This window comes from Chelonoidis abingdonii, chromosome 3, assembly GCF_003597395.2.
Source record: "Chelonoidis abingdonii isolate Lonesome George chromosome 3, CheloAbing_2.0, whole genome shotgun sequence".
Lineage (NCBI taxonomy): Eukaryota > Metazoa > Chordata > Testudines > Testudinidae > Chelonoidis > Chelonoidis abingdonii.
The window spans coordinates 92964083-92983575 of NC_133771.1; the positions used below are offsets into that span (position 1 = coordinate 92964083).

The 19493-nt window shown below is 43.2% G+C and overlaps 1 protein-coding gene across 1 annotated transcript; it reads left to right on the forward strand.

Moving 5' to 3' along the window:
* The first annotated feature begins 2278 nt into the window (after window positions 1–2278).
* On the forward strand, window positions 2279–17997 carry RWDD1 (RWD domain containing 1). Its single transcript, XM_032779538.2, has 7 exons — window positions 2279–2427; window positions 4952–5017; window positions 6686–6816; window positions 10338–10481; window positions 12045–12177; window positions 14418–14480; window positions 17673–17997. The coding sequence occupies exons 1-7, from the start codon at window positions 2355–2357 to the stop codon at window positions 17783–17785; spliced, it is 723 nt and encodes a 240-aa protein (XP_032635429.1). The 5' UTR covers window positions 2279–2354; the 3' UTR covers window positions 17786–17997.
* Window positions 17998–19493: the final 1496 nt, after the last annotated feature.

Genomic DNA, 19493 nt, shown 5'->3' on the forward strand with positions numbered 1-19493 from the left:
GGTCTCGCTACACCGGAAGCAGACCCAGGTGTACAGCCAGCGCTGCAAACAGGGAGTTGCAGCGCTGGCTGAGCTTTTAAGTGTAGACACCTGCTAAGTTGCAGCGCTGTAACCCCCTCACCAGCGCTGCAACTTGCAAGTGTAGACAAGGCCTAACATACGTTTTGGAGGATGAGCTTTTGTGGGTGAATACCCACTTCGTCGGATGCCACCTTCAGGTCTCTTACTGAGTGGCCAGAGAGGTTGAAGTGTTCTCCTACTGGTTTTTGAGTGTTATGATTCCTGATGTCAGATTTGTGTCCATTTATTCTAGGGTGACCAGATGTCCTGATTTTATACGGACGTCCCGATATTTGGGGCTTTTTTAAATATGGGCTCCTATTACCCCCTCCCCCCCCGCCAACCTTATCCTGATTTTTCACACTTGCTATCTGGTCACCCTAGTTTATTCTTTTTGCGCTTGGGGCAGCAAAAACCCAGGAGTCCGCCCTGCCCCCAACAGACTATTTTGCAAAGCACTGGTGTAACTGCTATCCCCTCTGCCCCTGCTTGTGCCAGGGTTTTGCCCTCTGACAGCCTCTCACTCCTGGGCTTAACTCCACCTCCCCCACCTTCCTGATTTTGCCCTTTAACCCCTTTCCTAATGCTGCCTCCAGCTGCTTGACCCCCACCACCCCAGACCGGTACATTTTCACCCCCTGCTCAGACCCTGGCCACCCCCCTCCTCCAATTTGCCCCCTTTGCCACTTTTTAACCCCTGTCAAAAGCAATCAGCAGAATGTTATGGCTAATAAGGGCAGGATTGAAGGTCAGTGACTTGAGCGATGAACTGAACATGCTCAGTACAGTAAGTAGCACATTCCCAGGGTGAGCACACTGCACCTTGGCACCATCCCTAGGTTCGCTTCTGCAACAGGGCTGCCCAGAGGATACACGGGGCCTGGGGCAAAGCAATTTTGGGGACCACTTCAATAAAAAAAAAAGTTGCAATTCTATAGAATACTATAATCCTGTGGGGCCTGGGGCAAATTGCCCTGCTTGCCCCCCTCCCCCAGCAACCCTGCTCTGCAATAGTAGCGCTCATGAGTCAGAATATCTGAATTTTGCAGCACTGATGCCCCTGCAAAGCCCCGATCCGCCCCCTCTGCGGATCTCGACAAGCACAGGCTGGAGGCCCAGGCTCGTCCCCGCCCCTTACCACCGAGTCACTCCCGTTCCCCCCCTAACCCCTGCCAGGCTGTCCTGACGCCAGAGGCGGAAACGAGGACGACACGCTCCTGTATCACGTGACCCACGGCACAGTCTGCAACCCCCGTCGCGCTTCAGCGCCCCCCCCAACACGTGACAGCCAAGCCTCAGACCTAACACAGCCACTGACGAGTGGCACCGCGCAAAGCGAAGCTGGTTGCGTCCCAAGGGCGGGGTAGGGAAAAGCAGAGCAGCGAAGGGGGAGGGGACTGTCAGTGACAGAGAAACAACCAAAAAGTTAGTCTAGACTTGAACATTAATGTAAATTAAGGTAGGGTGTGAATGTTAGGCAGGTTACTACTCCGGATTAACTCCGTGCCAGATACTTTGTTCGAGAACAAAATGCCGTATTGTGAATTAGTTTATGGTGGGGTGGCCACTGCGACATTCCCTGCATAAAGGATGATCTGATACTTCCAGAACCGGCGTGGGGCCGCCCCTGCTGGCTGAGCTTGTACATACACCGGTGTGTGGGGTCCTCTTTTAAGAGCACATCACTCCCCGACCCCACTGACGTGATAGTGCCTGCATGGTGTTTTTGAAGTCACACCGGAAGTCACACTGTCCAATGCCAGACAAAACTATCTCGGATTTTGTCCAAGTGTTGTCTGGCATTGGACAAAACATGTCAGATTTTGTCCGGGGGGGGGGGGGAAGCACCCCGAAGAGGACTGACGCCTGACTCCAAAACGGATGACTCGGCTCGCTAGTTTACACTGGTTTAAAGTCCTTCAAACACACACTCATTCTTGACTGTGTGCATGCATGGAGCGATTCAGCAATAGAGCTTCCAGAGTAATTTCCCATTTAAAAGTGGATTAAGATGAATTGGAGCAAGTGCCCACACGGAGCGCCTGTTACAGCTAATCCGGAGTCACTCCACGTGTAGACAAAAAACACAGGGTGGAGGGGAGCGGCTGGATGCCTAGGGCAACTCAGACCTGCCCGGTCGAGAACAGAGCTGGGAATGTGTCACGGCTTCAGCTCCTCCCCCTTGCCTGGGGAGCGGCCCCGGCAGCCGCCACCGTGCGGTGCAGAGTGCGCCTGCGCGGCCGCCCGGGTGGCTGGGCCGCGGCGGCGCGTTCCATGGCCAGGGGTGCGGGACCATGACCGATTACAGCGAGGAGCAGCGCAACGAGCGGGAGGCGCTGGAGTCCATCTACCCGGACTCGTTCACGGGTCAGCCGCGGCGCCGCACGGGGGGAGCCCGGCCCTGCCCGGGGAGGTGGCGGCTGGCGCAAGCTTCCCTGCAGTGGGGCGGGGGTGGACGCGGGGCCCGCTCTGTGCACGGAGCGCAGCTCCCCGAGCGCCTCCCGGCTGCTGCTGCTCCTGCTCCGTGCCCGGGCAGGGAGCTGTGGGCTGGGGACGGCGGAGCCGCGCTTTGGGTCCCAGCGCAGGAGGCAGCAGCCACGCACCTAGCAGCGCCCCCTTCTCCCCACCTTGGCCCGTGCAAAGAGGGTCCAACAGGTGCGGGGTCCCTGGTCCTCTTTAAATACGCCGGTTACACGGCACAAGCCTCGTGGGAGTGCTGTGGAGTTACCTGGCTTCCCCGACGCGGGGGGCAGCCGACCCGGGCTGACTCCTCTGCCACCTGCCCCGCTGAGCAGAGCGGCTGGCCTGCGCTGGGTTAGTTCTCAGTAGTCCCGGGCTGCTCCCGGCCCCTCCGTAGGTTCCTGAGCTTGAGTTGCTTTTCGTGTCGTGTGTCAGTCCGGCTTCTGTGGCACTCCTCGTTACTGCTAGGCCACAGCACTCCTAGCTCACCCTGCTCCAGCAGGACGCGGGGAAAGCTCTAGGGTGGGCACCTTTGGGCGAGCTTTTACAAGTAGGGCTCTTGTGAACACCTGGGTGGAAATTAAAGACAAAAATGAGTTAACTTGATGCCCTGTTTAGCTTTCCTTCCTCGTTTCTGATCCTCGCCAGGCACCTGGCATTGCTGAGCAGGTAACAGATGCTCTCCTTGCCTCCCTACTTGTTGCATTATCAATACCTGCCTTTTTTTTCCATAGTTTCACAGGCCAGAATGGAGCATTGTGATGATCTAGTCTACCCCCCTGTAAAATACAAGACAGCGCTTCCCCCAAATAATTCAGTTTTGCTTATTGCTTTGTAAAGACCTGTGAGGTAAAGGAAGTGGCAGTAAATCCAAACTCTTCTTATTCTAGACTTAATTAAATGTGCAAGTGCTGGGGTTCTTTCTTTTTCAGATTCTTATTTAATTGTGTTGCTGCTTATGTCAGCCTTTTAAAATCTGTGCTGAAGTTATTTTAGCTTGTTGTCAAGCCAAATTTATTACCAGTGACTCAAGATGCAGAATAGTTGAACATAATGAAGTCATGGATCAAAGCTGTAAAATGCCATTCAACCTGAGCCAACTCTCACTGCCAGGATTTCCTCAAGCCCAGAAAAAAGTGTATTGTAGTTTGTAACAGCAACAAAAGGGCTTAGGTCAGATTTTCAGACTTTTTGATGAAAATTTGTTCACTTGCTTACACTCCTGAATAATCAGGTGAATTTCACTCTGTCTTCCCAGTGCAGATCCAGAACATGGGCTGTAATAGAGTCCCCCTATGGCAATTACTCCAGGCAAAGTGCTACAGCCTCTCTGAAAAAATTGTACAATGAGCTGGAACCACTAATATGCAAAATTGTGGGTCTCGTGCCCATCCTTCTTCCCAGATTATGCACAGTTGTCAGAGACACCCCCCCCCCTTGTGGTGCCGCTCTTCTAGGGGCTCCCTACATAGTCCTCATGAAGCAGTGGTCTCAAACTTTTGTACTGGTGACTCCTTTCACACAGCAAGCCTCTGAGTGTGACCCCCCCCCTTATAAATTAAAAACACATTTTTATATTTAACACCATTATAAATGCTGGAGGTGAAGCAGGGTTTGGGGTGGAGGCTGACAGCTCATGACTGCCTATGTAATAACCTCATAACTCACTGAGGGGGTCCCAACCCCCAAGTTGAGAACCCCTGTCATAAAGTGTGTAACTGGTGGTTAGGACTTGGGTTTGTGGTCTTAGGTTAATTTAACTTCCATCTCTAAATTGTTGATGTCAGCAATTAATTGCCTACACCTGTCATATCACTTCCAAAGTTAAACTGCTGATTCTTTGAGGCAGGATCCAAGCATTTTTGTTTTCTCTGAAAAGTACTTCCCACTTTTCTGGTAGCTTTTTAAAAATATCTATAGGAGCTTATTTCTGTTTTGTAGAGTTGCTACATATTCTTCCTATAATAAAGATAGAAATGCACCCTTTGAAGTTCTTCTGCTCATCGGTGAGGCTGGTAATGAATAGGTAGTGAATGAGCAGCTGCATTTAGACCCAGAAAGCTCCTGGTGTTCAGTATGCATGCAATTAATTCATAAACCAACATATTAACAGAGAAAAACTTAATCAAAATTAGATTTGCACTGTATCTATATCCTTTTGGTGGACAAACATTTTGTGTGAGATTCTGTGAGATACATGTACACTCTGTAATAGCAGAAGAACAAAACAGACATTGCATCATCAAGAAGAGAAAATTCTTAATCTAGAGAAAAATATTAATGTATTGGAGGCTTCTTAGAGACTTAAAGATGTTCCAGTTTAATGAAATAATAGGAAAAAGGTAGCACCAATATGCTAATGAAGAAAAGGTGTCAGACTTTAAAAATCTCTCATTTATTTACTATTTCTTTACTTTTTTTTTTTTTACAGTGTTATCAGAAAACCCAACAAGTTTCACTATCACAGTGACATCTGAAGCAGGAGAAAATGACGAAAGTAAGTTGGTCATGGGGAAAACTTTTCTTTATAACTTTTAAAATTATAAGGCCTGATTGTTTTAAAATATTATCCCAAAAATCTGTGTCCTTCGGGTTATCTTTAATAGATATAATGTGAAATAACCTGCTGTGGGAAATCTGGTTGGCCTTGTGTAAACGGGCTCTGAATATCGGGTAAGCCTACAGTAGTAGTTGGTGTTTCAGAATAGTTTACAATTATGTTTTCCTAGATCTGTTGTTTAAGAACTCTGAATCTACTGTTAATATGTTCTGATCATTAGACTTGCCCAATCAGAACAATTCCTTGTGATGTTTACAGTATTGGTTACTGTTACCTCTAGAAATGTAAAAACAATGAGGAGTCCTTGTGGCACCTTAGAGACTAACGAATTTATTTGGGCATAAGCTTTCATGGGCTAAAACCCACTTCATCAGATGCATGGAGTGGAAAATACAGAGGCTAAATTTGTTAGTCTCTAAGGTGCCACAAGAACGCCTTGTTGTTTTTGCTGATACAGACTAACAAGGCTACCGCTCTGAAACCTGTCACTAGTAGTTGTTTGTTGGTTGGGTGTGATCCTGCTTCCGTTGAAGTCGGTAAGAGCATGTCCTTAATCAGTAGAACATGACAGTCTGTGTAAAGTGTAGATTTGAAGTGTATAACACAGGGGTAGGCAACCTATGGCACGAGTACCGAAGGCAGCACGCGAGCTGATTTTCAGCGGCACTCACACTGCCTGGGTCCTGGCCACTGGTCCAGGGGGCTCTGCATTTTAATTTAATTTTAAATGAAGCTTCTTAAACATTTTAAAAATCTTATTTACTTTACATACAACAATAGTTTAGTTATATATTGTAGACTTATAGAAAGAGACCTTCTACAAACATTAAAATGTATGACTGACATGCGAAACCTTAAATTAGAGTGACTAAATGAAGACATGGAACAGCACTCCTGAAAGGCTGCCGGCCCCTGGTATAGCAGTTCAGAACTGCAGGAAGCTCTGTCAGTCAGTCACAATAATGGTTCAGTATGTCTTCATATCACAGACTAGCTGCTCAGTACTCAGTCTCTGGTCACTGTACAAATGCTGACTAGGGTATTTACATACCAGATATTGTGGTACAAATAGACTATATAATGGTTTGGTGCAAGACATTTTTTTGGTGGCATGGTGTACTAGATTGGCACTGAACTGGGAGCAAGGAACTCCTGAATTCTAATCTTGGATTTGCTGCTGGCCCACTTATAGCTCTGGACAAGTCACTTAATCTCTCTGCCTTACTTTGTTCTTTAAAAGGTGATATTGCTTGCTGATCTATAGTACCTCAGAGGAGTATTACGTAGACTAATTACTGTTTCTAATGTGAATTGAACATGTAAACAGCTAGTAAGTGCTAAGAATTATCTCCTGTGTAATGGGTAACTTTTATAGCACGTCTGAGGGTAAATGATGAGAGTCATATATTATATTCAAACCAACTATTGTAATTACAGCATGTATGTAAGGTGATAGTTCTATTTTTAAAATACTGTTTTTATTTAAAAACCTGTTGTGGATTGTTAGAATAACAATATTGTTTTGCTTAATACAAACTTTAACATTAAGAGTTAATATATATGAAGTTTAGGGCTGTCACACTAAGATTGCCTTTTGTACTGTAGCTGTCCAGGCAACTCTTAAATTTACCTATGGAGAAAAATATCCAGATGAAACTCCACTTTATGAAATATTCTCCCAGGAGAACCTTGAAGATAATGATGTCACAGACATATTAAGCCTTCTAGCACAACAGGTAAGGCAAATTAAGAATATATTGACTCTCTTATTGATGTCATTTCACAAATCATTGGTTTGGGAGGTGAATTAGGGACAGTATATTCGGATGCTAACCAAAACTTAGAAGAGCATATGTCTTATGAATTGGTTTGTGCATTCTGCTGTGGGGAGTCACCCTGACATCAACTTGAGTTTAATTTTCCAAACTCTAAGACTTTGCTTTTTGACCGTTATAGAAAGTTGCCTAGTGTATATTTAAAACAAAACATTATGCTCTTTTTTTTAAAAAAAAATGCCATGTAAGAATAACAGTTCAGTCACATAAAGATGCATGATCAAGCTTCAGAAATGGTGATGTTTAAACAAGGTACAAAGAAGAGCTACTAGGCTGATTGGGTTTTGGAGGGCCTATCTTACGAGAGCAGACTAAATGAGCTTGGCTTGTTTAGCCTATGGCCTGGTCTATACTACAGTGTCAGTGGCACACTACAGCCTTGTTCTTGACAATGTAAGTGCCTACTACGCCAACATCATAACTCCACGTCCACGAGAGGCCTAGGGCTTGTGTCGGTGTAGTTAGGGTGAGGCAGTGTCACTGCATTACTTACTGTGGCTGTTCACTGTCTTGTCAATTTCATAGCAGGAATCCTGAAATTGACAAGAAAGCAGGGCAGCTAGAGCAAAGGGCAAGAAGCTCGAAGTGGCTTCTTGCCCCTAGGAGGGAGTAAAGCAGTCTGCTGGGGGCAGCCAGGTGCCCAGTAGGGAGCTGCCAGCAGAGCTAAGAGACCAGGGTCTCAGCTCCCCACACTCTCTCTCTCAAATTGGGAAGAGCTCCTGGTGAGGACGCTCACCATCAACCAAGGAGGGTAGTGTGGACATATACCACCACAGTAATTTCTGCAGTAAAGTTGACCTAACATAGGTCGACTTATGTTTCTAGTGTGGAAGAAACGAACTCTACTCTCAGGTTGGAAGCAGCAAAATCAGAGACAGCTTTATTCCGGACATGCAGTTGCAAGGGAAGGACACAGCTGACAGAGAGCATTTCTACCTCAGTTTCTCCAAAGTACAAGCAAAATCATACAAGCATTTATACTACTTTGTGACGTCCATTAATTAAAAACATCCGCATTTTATTTAGGCTATTTGCTATCTATTCCAGTATTTTCTCTTTCTCTTCTCAGACATCATTATCTCAAGGCTAGGTCACACTGACTGGTCTACTGTTTTACACTCGCTTCTGATGTGAGCCCTGCTTCTACAGATCTCGCGATATTAGGCTAAGACTTGACAGAATACTTGCTCTGTCTCTGATACTTAAATGGCTGCACTTAAACGCTCTCTTTCTTTCCCTGCTTTCGCACTAGTATAGATTTACCCTAAGAAAATGAGGTCTGCAATGGGATCTGATTGCTTCCTATAAATACATGAAGGGGATAAACACCAGCGAGGATGAAGAGCTATTGTCCTTTAGAACAAATTGGTATTAACTGGCCATCAACAAATTCAGGCTAGTAATTAGAAGATTTCTAACTGTCAGAGAAATGAGGTTCTGGAACAGCCTCCCAATAGGAGATGTGGGGCAAACAACTTAGTTTTAAGAGAGAGCTGGACAAATTTACAAGTGGGATTGTATGAGAGAGTTGTCTGTGATGGTGGGGAGGCAGTGCTTGGCAGCCGCAGCCCTGAGGATCCTTTTTGGTTCTTGTCTGATATTCCTAAAATCTCATGCTCAAGGGCTTCGGCCAGTCACTTGTTCAGATCAGGAAGAGATTCCCCTATCTCCCCCTCCACACCCCATTTTTTTCCTTTTCGTTTTCTCTGAAGCATCGGAAATGGGATGTTGGATGGTGTGGGCTAACTGATCACCATATGTGGGGGTGGGAAAGAATTTCCCCCCTAGTCAGATTGGCAGTGACGTTGGAATTTTTTTGCCTTCCTTGCATCGTAGGTGCAGGTAGCTTGCCAGGATCATCTAGGTATATTTCACTTAATGAATACCCTGCCATTGCAGAGGTCTCAAGCACTGGTCCCTCCTATTCTCTGCCAGTGGCACATAATAGTTTAGTCTACTGTGGGCTGTAATTCTTTGGTCTAATTTTGGTTGTTGGGTTTAGTGTGTGGGTGTTGGTGGCCTGTGATATACAGGAGATCAAACAAGATGATCTGGTGGTTCCTTCTGGCCTTAAACTCTGAGTATGACAAAGTAGGGTTACGTTGGCTTCTGTGTTAAAGTTCACAAACACAACAACAAAACTCTAAATAAATTGTTTAACATGTCTCTTGCGCCACAACTTTTGCTTGGCACAGATGCCTTTGATTGTATTTAACAGTTTTGTGTAAGTAAGTTGCCTGATATTAAGACTTACAAAATAAAGGAAAACTCACTAGGTCTTTGGACAACTAGAGTATAAGGAGGTATTAAGGCACTTAAGAAAGAAACTAAAATCAAGACAAGACCTTGCTGCTAACTGTGAGCTAGCTGAACGATCCTAGCATGCATGTTTCTGATAGGACTGGTAACAGCAGTGAGGACTGGGGACACAGTGCTGAGATGCGGCCTTAGCTGCCATATTGGCCTGTGCAGGTAATTAGTAAGCACCTGTGAGTATGTCTACCCTGCAGCTGAGAGTGAGCCTGTAATGGCCATACTGTTGTTTTCAGCAGCTTGGGCTCTCAAGCGCACCCAACCCCTTGGGTCTGAGCTCGAGCTATAACCTGAGTCTCCACCAGAGCCACAATGTCCACTTCGCTATCTTTACTGTGATGGCTCAAGCTCCGTTAGCACAAGTCAGTCTACTGGGCTGGAAGGCTTGCTTTGAACTGCAGTGTAGACATACCCAGAATGACTCTAGGAATTCATCACTAGGAAGTTCTGTCCCCACCTGCTTTAAAATTATTTAATTTAACAAACATGTTCGGGTTTTTTGGTTAATTAGCAGCACCCTGTATCACCTTCCTGCCAAGAGTGTGGGCTATAATCAGACAGTATTAATAACCTGTTGTGAAGATAGTAATTAGAGACATCAAAGTTTTTAACCAATAAGCATCAGTCTTAATGATTTCGGTTAATGATTAAACTCTGCTGCCAGCCCTGCACCCGGGGTCCCGGCAGGGGGATCTCACGTAAAACGTGGGAATGCTGCAGCACCCCTCCCCCGCCCTCGTACCCATAGTTCCCCGCCTATGTGAACTCCTTAACGGTTAATCATTTAATCAATAAAATTTTAATAAAGTTTAATGGTTACTCTTTTTAAACCCTATTTACATCCCTAATAGTGACCTGAGAGAACAGTGCTGATGTTTTGCTGCTCTTCCCTCCTCTCTCACCCAGGATCATTTTAAGTGGCTTAAACCTGGTGAAATAAATTTAACTAAATTTCCAAAACTGGTGCAAGGCAATTCAGCTGTGAAACTTGCATTCCTACAGGACTAAGCATAAACACTTTCCAAACAGGTGTAAGGTGTAACCTCTCTGTCCACAATGAGTTTGCCTAGTGAATTGCCTGTCTGGGGCTGCTGCCTTTTATGTTGCAGGCAGAAGAGAACTTGGGGATGGTGATGATCTTCACTCTAGTGTCAGCTGTACAAGAGAAATTAAATGAAATAGTGGATCAAATAAAAACAAGGCAAGAGGAGGAAAAGAAACAGAAGGAAAGAGAAGCAGAGGAGGCAGAAAAGGTGGGTGAAGTGTTCCATTTTCAGCTAACAATTTTCTTGTTTTCCTTCCTAAAGCTGCTGTGCTTGCTGTATGATTGGCGAGTAGTAGAATTGTCCCAGACACACACAACTAGCAGAACCAGAAGCAATATTTAAAACTTCAGATGTAGCTACACACTGAGCACAGCTTCATTGATTTAATAAATCATAAATATTGCATTTTCCGGGTTGAATCTTTCTAGTATTAACTGAATGCATAATAGCTTCTGGCACTGCTTTAAAAGCTTGGGGCATGTCCTCTGACCACTCTACTCCATTTGGACCCCCAAACAGCACAGAGAGTGGACATTGACATTATCCCTCTAGCCAAATATTCTTCCCTGAAATGAGAGAGTGCCCACTTAGTGCAGAGCTGGCGTTAACCAGCTCTATGCCATCCTCCGTGTGGTTTTCATTTTAAGTGGAAGGAAGGGATAAGGAAAAGAAGGGACTAGAGTATATTGGATTACCCTCATACTGTTCTCAGATGTTGAACAGTCCCTGGGGCACTGTGGCCGGCTGTTCAATTTTCTGATGCCTCCTCTCCCTCCTTTATAACATGAATGCCACCAAGAAGAGGGGTAATGCCACTCCTCTGTCTCAGTCGGTTGACTTGATGGAAAAGAAGTTGAATGGCTCAACCTCTAGTGTCAGCCACACCCAGTAGCCTCTTCACTGTAGCCTGATATGTGTTTGCCACCACTAAGTAGCTCTTCCCATTTTCAAGATGTGTTAGAAGAAATTCCACCACTGAATTTTCACTTCTTTCAGTAGCAGCTAGATGGTTGTAGGACTCAATATCCCTTCAGTTTGGATCCCATCACTGGTCTGTTCACACACACATGCTGTTTGGTGTTTCCCTGGTATTTACACCTCAGAGTGCACAGCATTTCTGAAATCCCACATTATGAGGTTTGGCTGTGGGCTTTTACAAGCATAAAGCACTCTGGAAGCCCCATAGTATGGAGGAATGTGATTGCACAGCAGGGTCACTATGTAGTTTCCATATGAGGGTGGTGGTGGAAGGAACAATTATTCTCCTCTCCCTCCATGATATAGGACCAGCAAGACTCCTCCTCCTATTTCACCCCTCTGTGGTACAGATATTAAATATAAACTTGTTCTGTGGTTTTAGGAATTTTAATAGCAAATATTCATATACAAAGCATATCTGTCCATCCTTACCACTCATGTACTGCCCCTTGTTCATTGTGACTTGAGCTAAACCACTAATAAGGTGCACTACCCACCTTTCCATATGCTGCTTTATCTTATTGGTATTACATTATAGATCCAAATGAAAACAGGGATTTTCTGCAGAGTTTTCTGTGAATAAATATGCAAGCTACACGTAAAAAGCAACAAGAATGTCACGCTTTTCACTTTGTCTTACTGTAGTATGGGTTAATTTGCTGTAAGAAACCTAGTTAAAATTGGTGCCTAGTAGTTACTGCTTCTTAGCTTACAATAATTTCAACCGTAAAGAGAATGTTAATATTCACTCTTTACTTTGCCACCGAACTCTTAACTGTTTTTCTTTTGCAGCTATGTTTCCATGGCACTCCTGTTACAATCGAGAATTTCCTGAGTTGGAAAGCAAAGTTTGATGCAGAGCTCCTAGAAATTAAAAGAAAAAAGATGAAAGAAGAGGAGCAATCAGGCAGAAATAAATTAAGTGGTATGACTTTGCAGTTTTTCTCCAAGTTTGCCAATTTATTTGACCAGTATGTCAAATAATGAAACCGTGTCCAAGAATTTTTATTTTTATACTAAAAGTTTTGTCAGATGCCAATGAATGTCTGATTGTTAACAGGGAAGATTTATCTTGTAAATTGAGTGTTAGCTTCTTATTGTTGTTCCTTGGAAAAGAGGCTTGAGCATTTATGTTCGTGCAAGTGTGAGTCCTAACTGTTTCCATTTTTCACATGAAACCCATTCACTACATCAAGGAATGGTGAGGAAAATTGGAGAGGGGAGGAAAATGGAGAGTGATACAATAGGATAGTCTGTATTGAACTGGAACATATAGATTGCCAGCTCCACATTAAATTATTCAGCTGAATGTAGCTGTTGGTATTGTTTCTGGTTCGTTACTACAAAATAGTTGATATATTTGTTAATTCATGAGACAGATAACCAGTATAAAGAAGAGACTATCTCTTGTGCTCTAAGAAATTTAGAAGCAGGGTTTGGTGGTGTTGCAATATTTTTTACTGTTCATTTAATTTGGTTTAGACTGCCCATATGCTATAAGGGGGGCAAAATTGATATCAAATGGGCAAAGTCTGAGTTACCTGTTGGAACTATCTATGGAGGAAGAAATCTTCTCCTCCAGACAACTGAACAGGTTGCTTGTGGCTGCAGCAATTACCTCTGGAGAGGAGTAGTGATTGTGGGCTGTCATTGACCCCTTCCCTCCAATGGGATTACAGCCTCATAGATCCATATCTTCTCTTTTTAGGACCATGCTGGCCCACTGAAAGTATCCCCTCTGTGTTTAAAATCAGGGCAGTGCTGCAGAGCTCGTCTCCATGGCACAGAAAGGGTGAAGGCCCTATAGAGACTTTCTGCTGTCTGGCCTCCCACACAGCTGAAATGCATCATTTTCATTGCATTTAAGCCAATTTGCTTGTGCATGAAGAGAACCAGGGTTGTGCCAACAAAGCAAATACTTATGGTGTAGCTTGTGTGGAACAGGTTGATACCGGAGATGTGGTTTCAGAGCCTGAGGTATTGACTTGGATGGGAGTTTGAATGAATAAGGACCTCTGGATTTGGCCCCTGAGTATCAAAGAGTTTTTTGCAGTATAGTTGTAGCCATGGGAGTCCCAGGATATTCAGGAGACAGGATGGGTCAGGTAATATCTTTTATTTGACCAACATGAGTTAGTGAGAGAGAAGCTTTCGAGCCACACAGAGCTTCTCGTGTAACTTGTGAGGATATATATCAATTTATTAGGCTAAGTTCATGGAAATGTATGTTTGAAAGGATTTTGCTAAATCTGACAGGTTTTCAGAAGCCATGTGTAGTAGCATTACAAATATAGATGTCTTTAGCAATTTAATATGAATATTAAGCATGTTAAATGGTTTTTGAGTAGATTGTAGAATCAGTATAAAATGAATTCCATTAAATTCTTGGAAGATAGATAAAGTGGGCATGGAAAGATTCATGTCCATTTTTATAAAAGGTTCCATTTTACTTTACATGGACACATGTAGGAAGGGGAATCAAATATATGCTGAATGCAACAAATATGGGCCTGATTGGCCCAAGTCAGTGCATGGAGACAACGATCTGATCTGTTGTGCATTGATGTGATGGATCCACAGCACCATATTCTTCCTTCTTGACACTTCAGGAGCATTGTGTTTGGCCTCCAGGCTGCAGGCAAAACCAGAGGAGACAGTGGGGGTGTATCCCTTATCTCAGCATCGGTTTCACCTGAGGCCAGGGCCGCCTGGGAGTTGGGAGGGAAACAAGTGAGGCAATTTGCCCCAGGCCCCACGGGGGCCCCCACGAGAATATAGTATTCTATAGTATTGCAACTTTTTTTTATGTAAGGGACCCCTGAAATTGCTTTGCCCCAGGCCCCCTGAATCCTCTGGGCAGCCCTGCCTGAGGCTGCATTAATTCTTGCATGGAGCCCTTTTGCAGGGCCTGTCTCACCAATAAGGGAAGGAATCCCAGAGAGATGGACAACACCTGCCCAGAAAGCTTAAAATTTAATAGGCGAAGAAGTAACTGGTCCAAATATAATTTGAGCAAAATGCCAAAGGTACATAAATTATCAAATATTACTTTGATGTTGTTTAAATATCAAAATTCTAAAATACTCTTACAAAATTTCATGTTACATGATTTTAGTAACTACATTCCAAGCTATCACTAATTTTAATATTTAATATTCTTTTTAGGAAAACAGCTATTTGAAACCGATCATAATCTTGACACATCTGACATTCAATTCTTAGAAGAAGGTAAACTTCTGTTTTTTCCCCCTATTATTTGCACTATTGAAAGATTTGATTTGAAATTTGACTGAAGTTCAAATTGTGTACCTTAGTTATGGTTAAGGCTAAGATTTTGTTGCAGTTATTTTTAGTAAAAGTCACAGAAACGTCACAGGCAATAGACAAAAATTCACGGAACCCATGACCTGTCCGCGACCTTACTAAGAATAACTGGGAGGGCAGAGCTAGGTAGAGGAGAGGAATGGAGTCCCAGCGGCCGCAGTGGGGTCGCAGCCATTGTGGGGGGACACAGCACCTGCTCTGGAGCTGGCTGCAGCTGCAGGATAGGGTGTGTGGCCCCAAATGCAGCTGCTGCCAAGCCCCGGTCACAGTGGAGGGGAGAGGGGGGGGAGATAGCTCCACAGCACCCACTAGGCTGGGGCATGTGGCCCCGGCTGCAGCCCCTGCCAAGCCTGGCATGCCACAGGGCTGGGGGTGTGTGTCCATGGTGGAAGCCACGGTGCTTCGGGAAGCAGGGTTCTGATTCCAGCCAGCCCCAGTTGAAAGGCAGGGGCGCACAGTCCTGGTTCTGACAGCATAGAAGTCACAGAGGTCCGGTAAAGTCACTGAATCTGTGACTGTCGTCGCCTCCGTATCTAAATCCTAGCCTTAGTTGTGGTTAAAAGTTGTCTTAAATGTGTGTTTAATGTAGGGAGAATTTCTTAAGTAGAAATATTGTGAAGTAGTGTTTTTTAAAAAAACAAACCAAAAACACTGAGAGCATTAGCAAAATATATATTCTTCAAAACCAGTTTAAGAGTTTTAAGTTAAACCAATATAATTTTCCCATGTGACTAGGGCCTTATTAACTCAGTCAGTTGATGCACAAGAAGCAATAGAATTCAGCTGTCTCTTAACTTTCTTGACTCTTTAGGTCTATCAGAAGTAAAAAACAGTAAAAACTTTTTTTGCCACTGATATTGGCAAGTAAAACTCTGAATACAAATTGGGGAGTGTGTTTTTATGCAGGTCCTGCCATGCTGATGATGATGTCAGCAACTTTATAGCAGAAGAATAGACCCCTATGCACATTTTGTTTAAAGGTGTTCTGATTGTCACCAAGTTTTGTTTTTCATGTAAATAATCTTTACTTTAAAGCATTAACTTCTAAACCATACAGTGGTCCTAATTTAGTGTGCATCTGATCCTGCTCCTGTCAGTGACAAAATGCCAACTGACTTCAGTAAGAACAGGATCTGTCCTAAATGAGGATCTTGCTCTGGTGTCTTCTACGATGGGCACAACTGAGGTGTGCATGACAACATGAGAATGAGTAAGAAACTGCGGTTTAGTTTTAAATAACTCCACTTTAATAGAGTGTCATGTTGTAACTCTGACATTAATACACAGTGGGAAGGAGGTAGATAAATCTCAGACCTTTTCTATATTATTACCTTTTAATTGAAAACAGAGGCCTCCTGTGAAATATGCACAGGTGAGAAATATAAGCTTGGAATTGTTTTAAGAGGCCAGTAGATGTCACCGTTGTTCCATGCAGACCCAGCTGTGACATACTGGAGGTTTTATCAGTCATTTATGCAGCTGTCAGAAGGAAATATGAAAATGTGCAAAGCTGCACGGTATCTCTATGGACTAGCCTACACTAAAGCGCTAAAGTGGTGCAGCTGCATAGGCTGCATAGTAGTGGGTCTGGTGAAGACGTTCTATGCCGAGAGAGTCCGCTCTGTGAGAGGTGGTAGCTGTGTCTACACTGGGACTTAGGTCAGTGTAACTTAACATTGCTCAGAGGTGTGGCTTAGTCAAACCCTGAGTGACATAAGTTATACCAACATAACCTGTAGTGTAGACAAGCCCTATGACTTGCTATGACCACCATTGAAACCTTGAAACAAGATGGGGGGTTTTTTTGTTTGGCATTTTTTTTTTGTTTGGAAGTACAAGTGTTTGAATTTTATCTGCTCTGCCTTTTCCCGTTAGACATCATAACTGATTTAAGTGTAGAACTCTTGTATATATATTTTCATGTTTTTTTCCATAAGTCTTGCCTTAGCAGTTCCTTAAAATATGTTTTTTTGTTTTTTTTATGTGCATAACCAATAACAAGGGATCAATGTATGAAAAAGGGTGGTTGACTTTAAAGAAAAAAGTTTGTCAGGTTTTGTTGCTTCCTTGTAAATCTCATGTAGCTTTGCAATTTTTCCCTCTGTATAAAGTAACTGATACTGCTTCGTGAGCTAAATTCATTTGGAAAAATTTAGACTGTTGCTTGATGTGCTGAGAAGAGGGAGGCTTGAGGCATATGGAAAGATCTTATGCTGGTCTAACCAGCATTCCTCTAAACTGCTGTAGGTCAGATGTTCTCAAATAATATTCCAGTAGTTGTTGTCCTGAAAGCGACATGTGGCATTATGTTAGATGTAGATTTGAGGTGTTGTGTTTCTAATATTCCCATAGGCCCATATTTTGTGGATAAGCGTAGAGTAACTTCATACACGTCATCCCTTTGATTTTATTTATTTATTTACTTACACTTGTGTTTGCGAGATTGGGGCCATAGTTCCAACTTCCAGGAATTTATCTTAGAATAAATTGGACAGTTTAGAAATATTGCCATCTCTTGGAACTAGCAGTGGTAACATCAGTTTATCAATGGGCTGTGGATATTTTACCTATGTCACAGTCAGCTCTGTTAAGCACTGGGGTGAGAAAAGCATCATTATTCTAGTTAATAAAAAATTAGGGGGTGGTGGTTCTTCCATCTATCCCCATTCTGTTCAAGTCAACATGTATGAATCAAACAGTAAAGTTCATTAAATTTGGACCAGCAACATGAAATAACTTTAAATAGTTGGTACCTGGGAATTGTTCTCTGTCGTGAAGCAGAGGACACAAAGGTTCTTAGACAATCTGATCTTTTCAGCTAGCTCAGAGGGTTTCAACCTTTTTTCGTATGCGGACCCCTAACAAATTTCAAATGGAAGTGCGGACCCCTTTGGAAATCTTAGACACAGTCTGCGAGCCCCCAAGGATCCACGGACGACAGGTTGAAAACCACTGAGCTAGCTGATAGAGAAGTAGCAGAGCAACATGTCTTTCTTTTCTGTTTGAAGAATGAAGGGGAAAACCCCTCATTTTCTTTTTCCCGTTTCCATAAAAATCCATAGTAAAACACCATTTTGGTTTTTTTCACTCTTACAGCTGGAAACAGTGTGGAAGTAGATGAATCCTTGTTCCAGGAAATGGATGACTTGGAGTTGGATGATGAAGAGGATGACCCTGATTACAACCCTGTTGATTTAGATAGTGACTAGACTGAATTTGCTGAACTGGCTGTGTCATTAGTATGCATGGACACATGTAGGGAGAAAGAGGCAGTCAGGAAAGCCACAGTATCTGTGGCTCTACCAAGCATGTATTGGTTTTCATTTTTGAAGGAAAAAACAAACTTTTAATTTCAGGAGAATACTCTTCTGATGACTTGCATCATTATTAATAAATTGACTTTAACATTTCAAATGTGAAATGTTAGACGTATCGTTAATCTGTATGAAGTCTAGAAACCTATACATCTGTTATCTCTCCCTTCCCACCTGAGTAACTGCCCTTGAAGAGATCAGACATGCAAGATGACAAGGTGCTAGAGCAGATGCTGTACGTGCCACAATACAAATGTGTGCTGAGCACCTATTCTGTTATCTTCAGCCTGAAATACATGTGGAAGTTCTGGTGAAGAAATGGGGAGTGATTACTATAAAACTGCTCTATCTGTGGGACTCTACAGTACATCAAATACAACTTATTAATGGTGCTTCTAACCATTCTCATTCATTAACGGCCATAGAGAGACTGACTGGTGGTGACCTTCCAACTTCGTACCACCTCCTCAGAGTTCCATCTTAGACGATATCCTTCCTCTTCCCCATACTACAGCAGCACCAATAACACCGCTGATGTTAAAGATAAAATTGTTTCTACACTATAAAGGTGGTTCGATAACTTGGCCATTTCAGATTATGTAAAATTGACATCTTGGATATGATTTTTTTTAAAAACGTAAAACCAGAGCAGTGAAAACCCTTTCATTCCTCTTGTTTTCAAATTTTAACTTTTTGGCCATAATCCAGACAAAGAATTTGGATAAAGTTCTAAAGGACATGAAGGCCTTAAAATCATTTTCAAAAGTTCGATGGATCTGTTTGAAAGGCAGCTTCTCTTTTGAACTTGTGCAGTAGTTAGCCCTATTGAAAATGTTATGAAAATAATAATTTAATGAATGGGACTTATTTTCTACAATCAGCAGAGTACAAGTCTATGCCATTGTAGTTAAACTTGAGTAACAGTTCCTAATATTGTGTCTCTCTTAGTAATTACAAGGTGCCATGTTGTCTAGATGTGAATCTAGTTGGCATTACCACTGTTGAAACCAACCATTGTGAAAGTCCGTTAGTACAAGATAGACCACAAAGATCCAGCCAAGCTGCAGGAACCAACACGCAGATATTAGCCCAGCTGTTCTCTTGGCATTACAGTGTCATCAGTGGCTCTGTGCTTTGCTGCACTGTTTTGTGTTCCACAATAATACATCTATGAGAAGAGCAGTAGGATGGCTGGAAGATCACAGGCTGTGGAGAGAGGTGAGAAATGGAAGACTATTGCTAATGGGAGGAAGATGTAGCATGTCAATGTGGGTATAAGAGTAAGGAGGATGCTGTATTTGGCTTATAAAAAGGAACAGGAAAACATTTTAAATGAAGAAATAGAGGAAAGAGTGAATAAACCAAGGGAAGAGATATGAAGCAAAAATGAATAACTGAAATGTGGCGGGGAGGCTAGCAAGACATGGAGGGAGGGGAGAAGAAACTATTCTGTTGTAACTCCTCTGTGGTTATAGATCAAGCTGCAATAGATGTTTTCTATTGGTCATCAGTTACAAATGAAAACCCCAGGATCTCTGTGTTGCTAAGTATTTTAGCAGGTTTACTTCTTGTTTATGAAGCTATGGTCTCTCTCCCTCTGAAG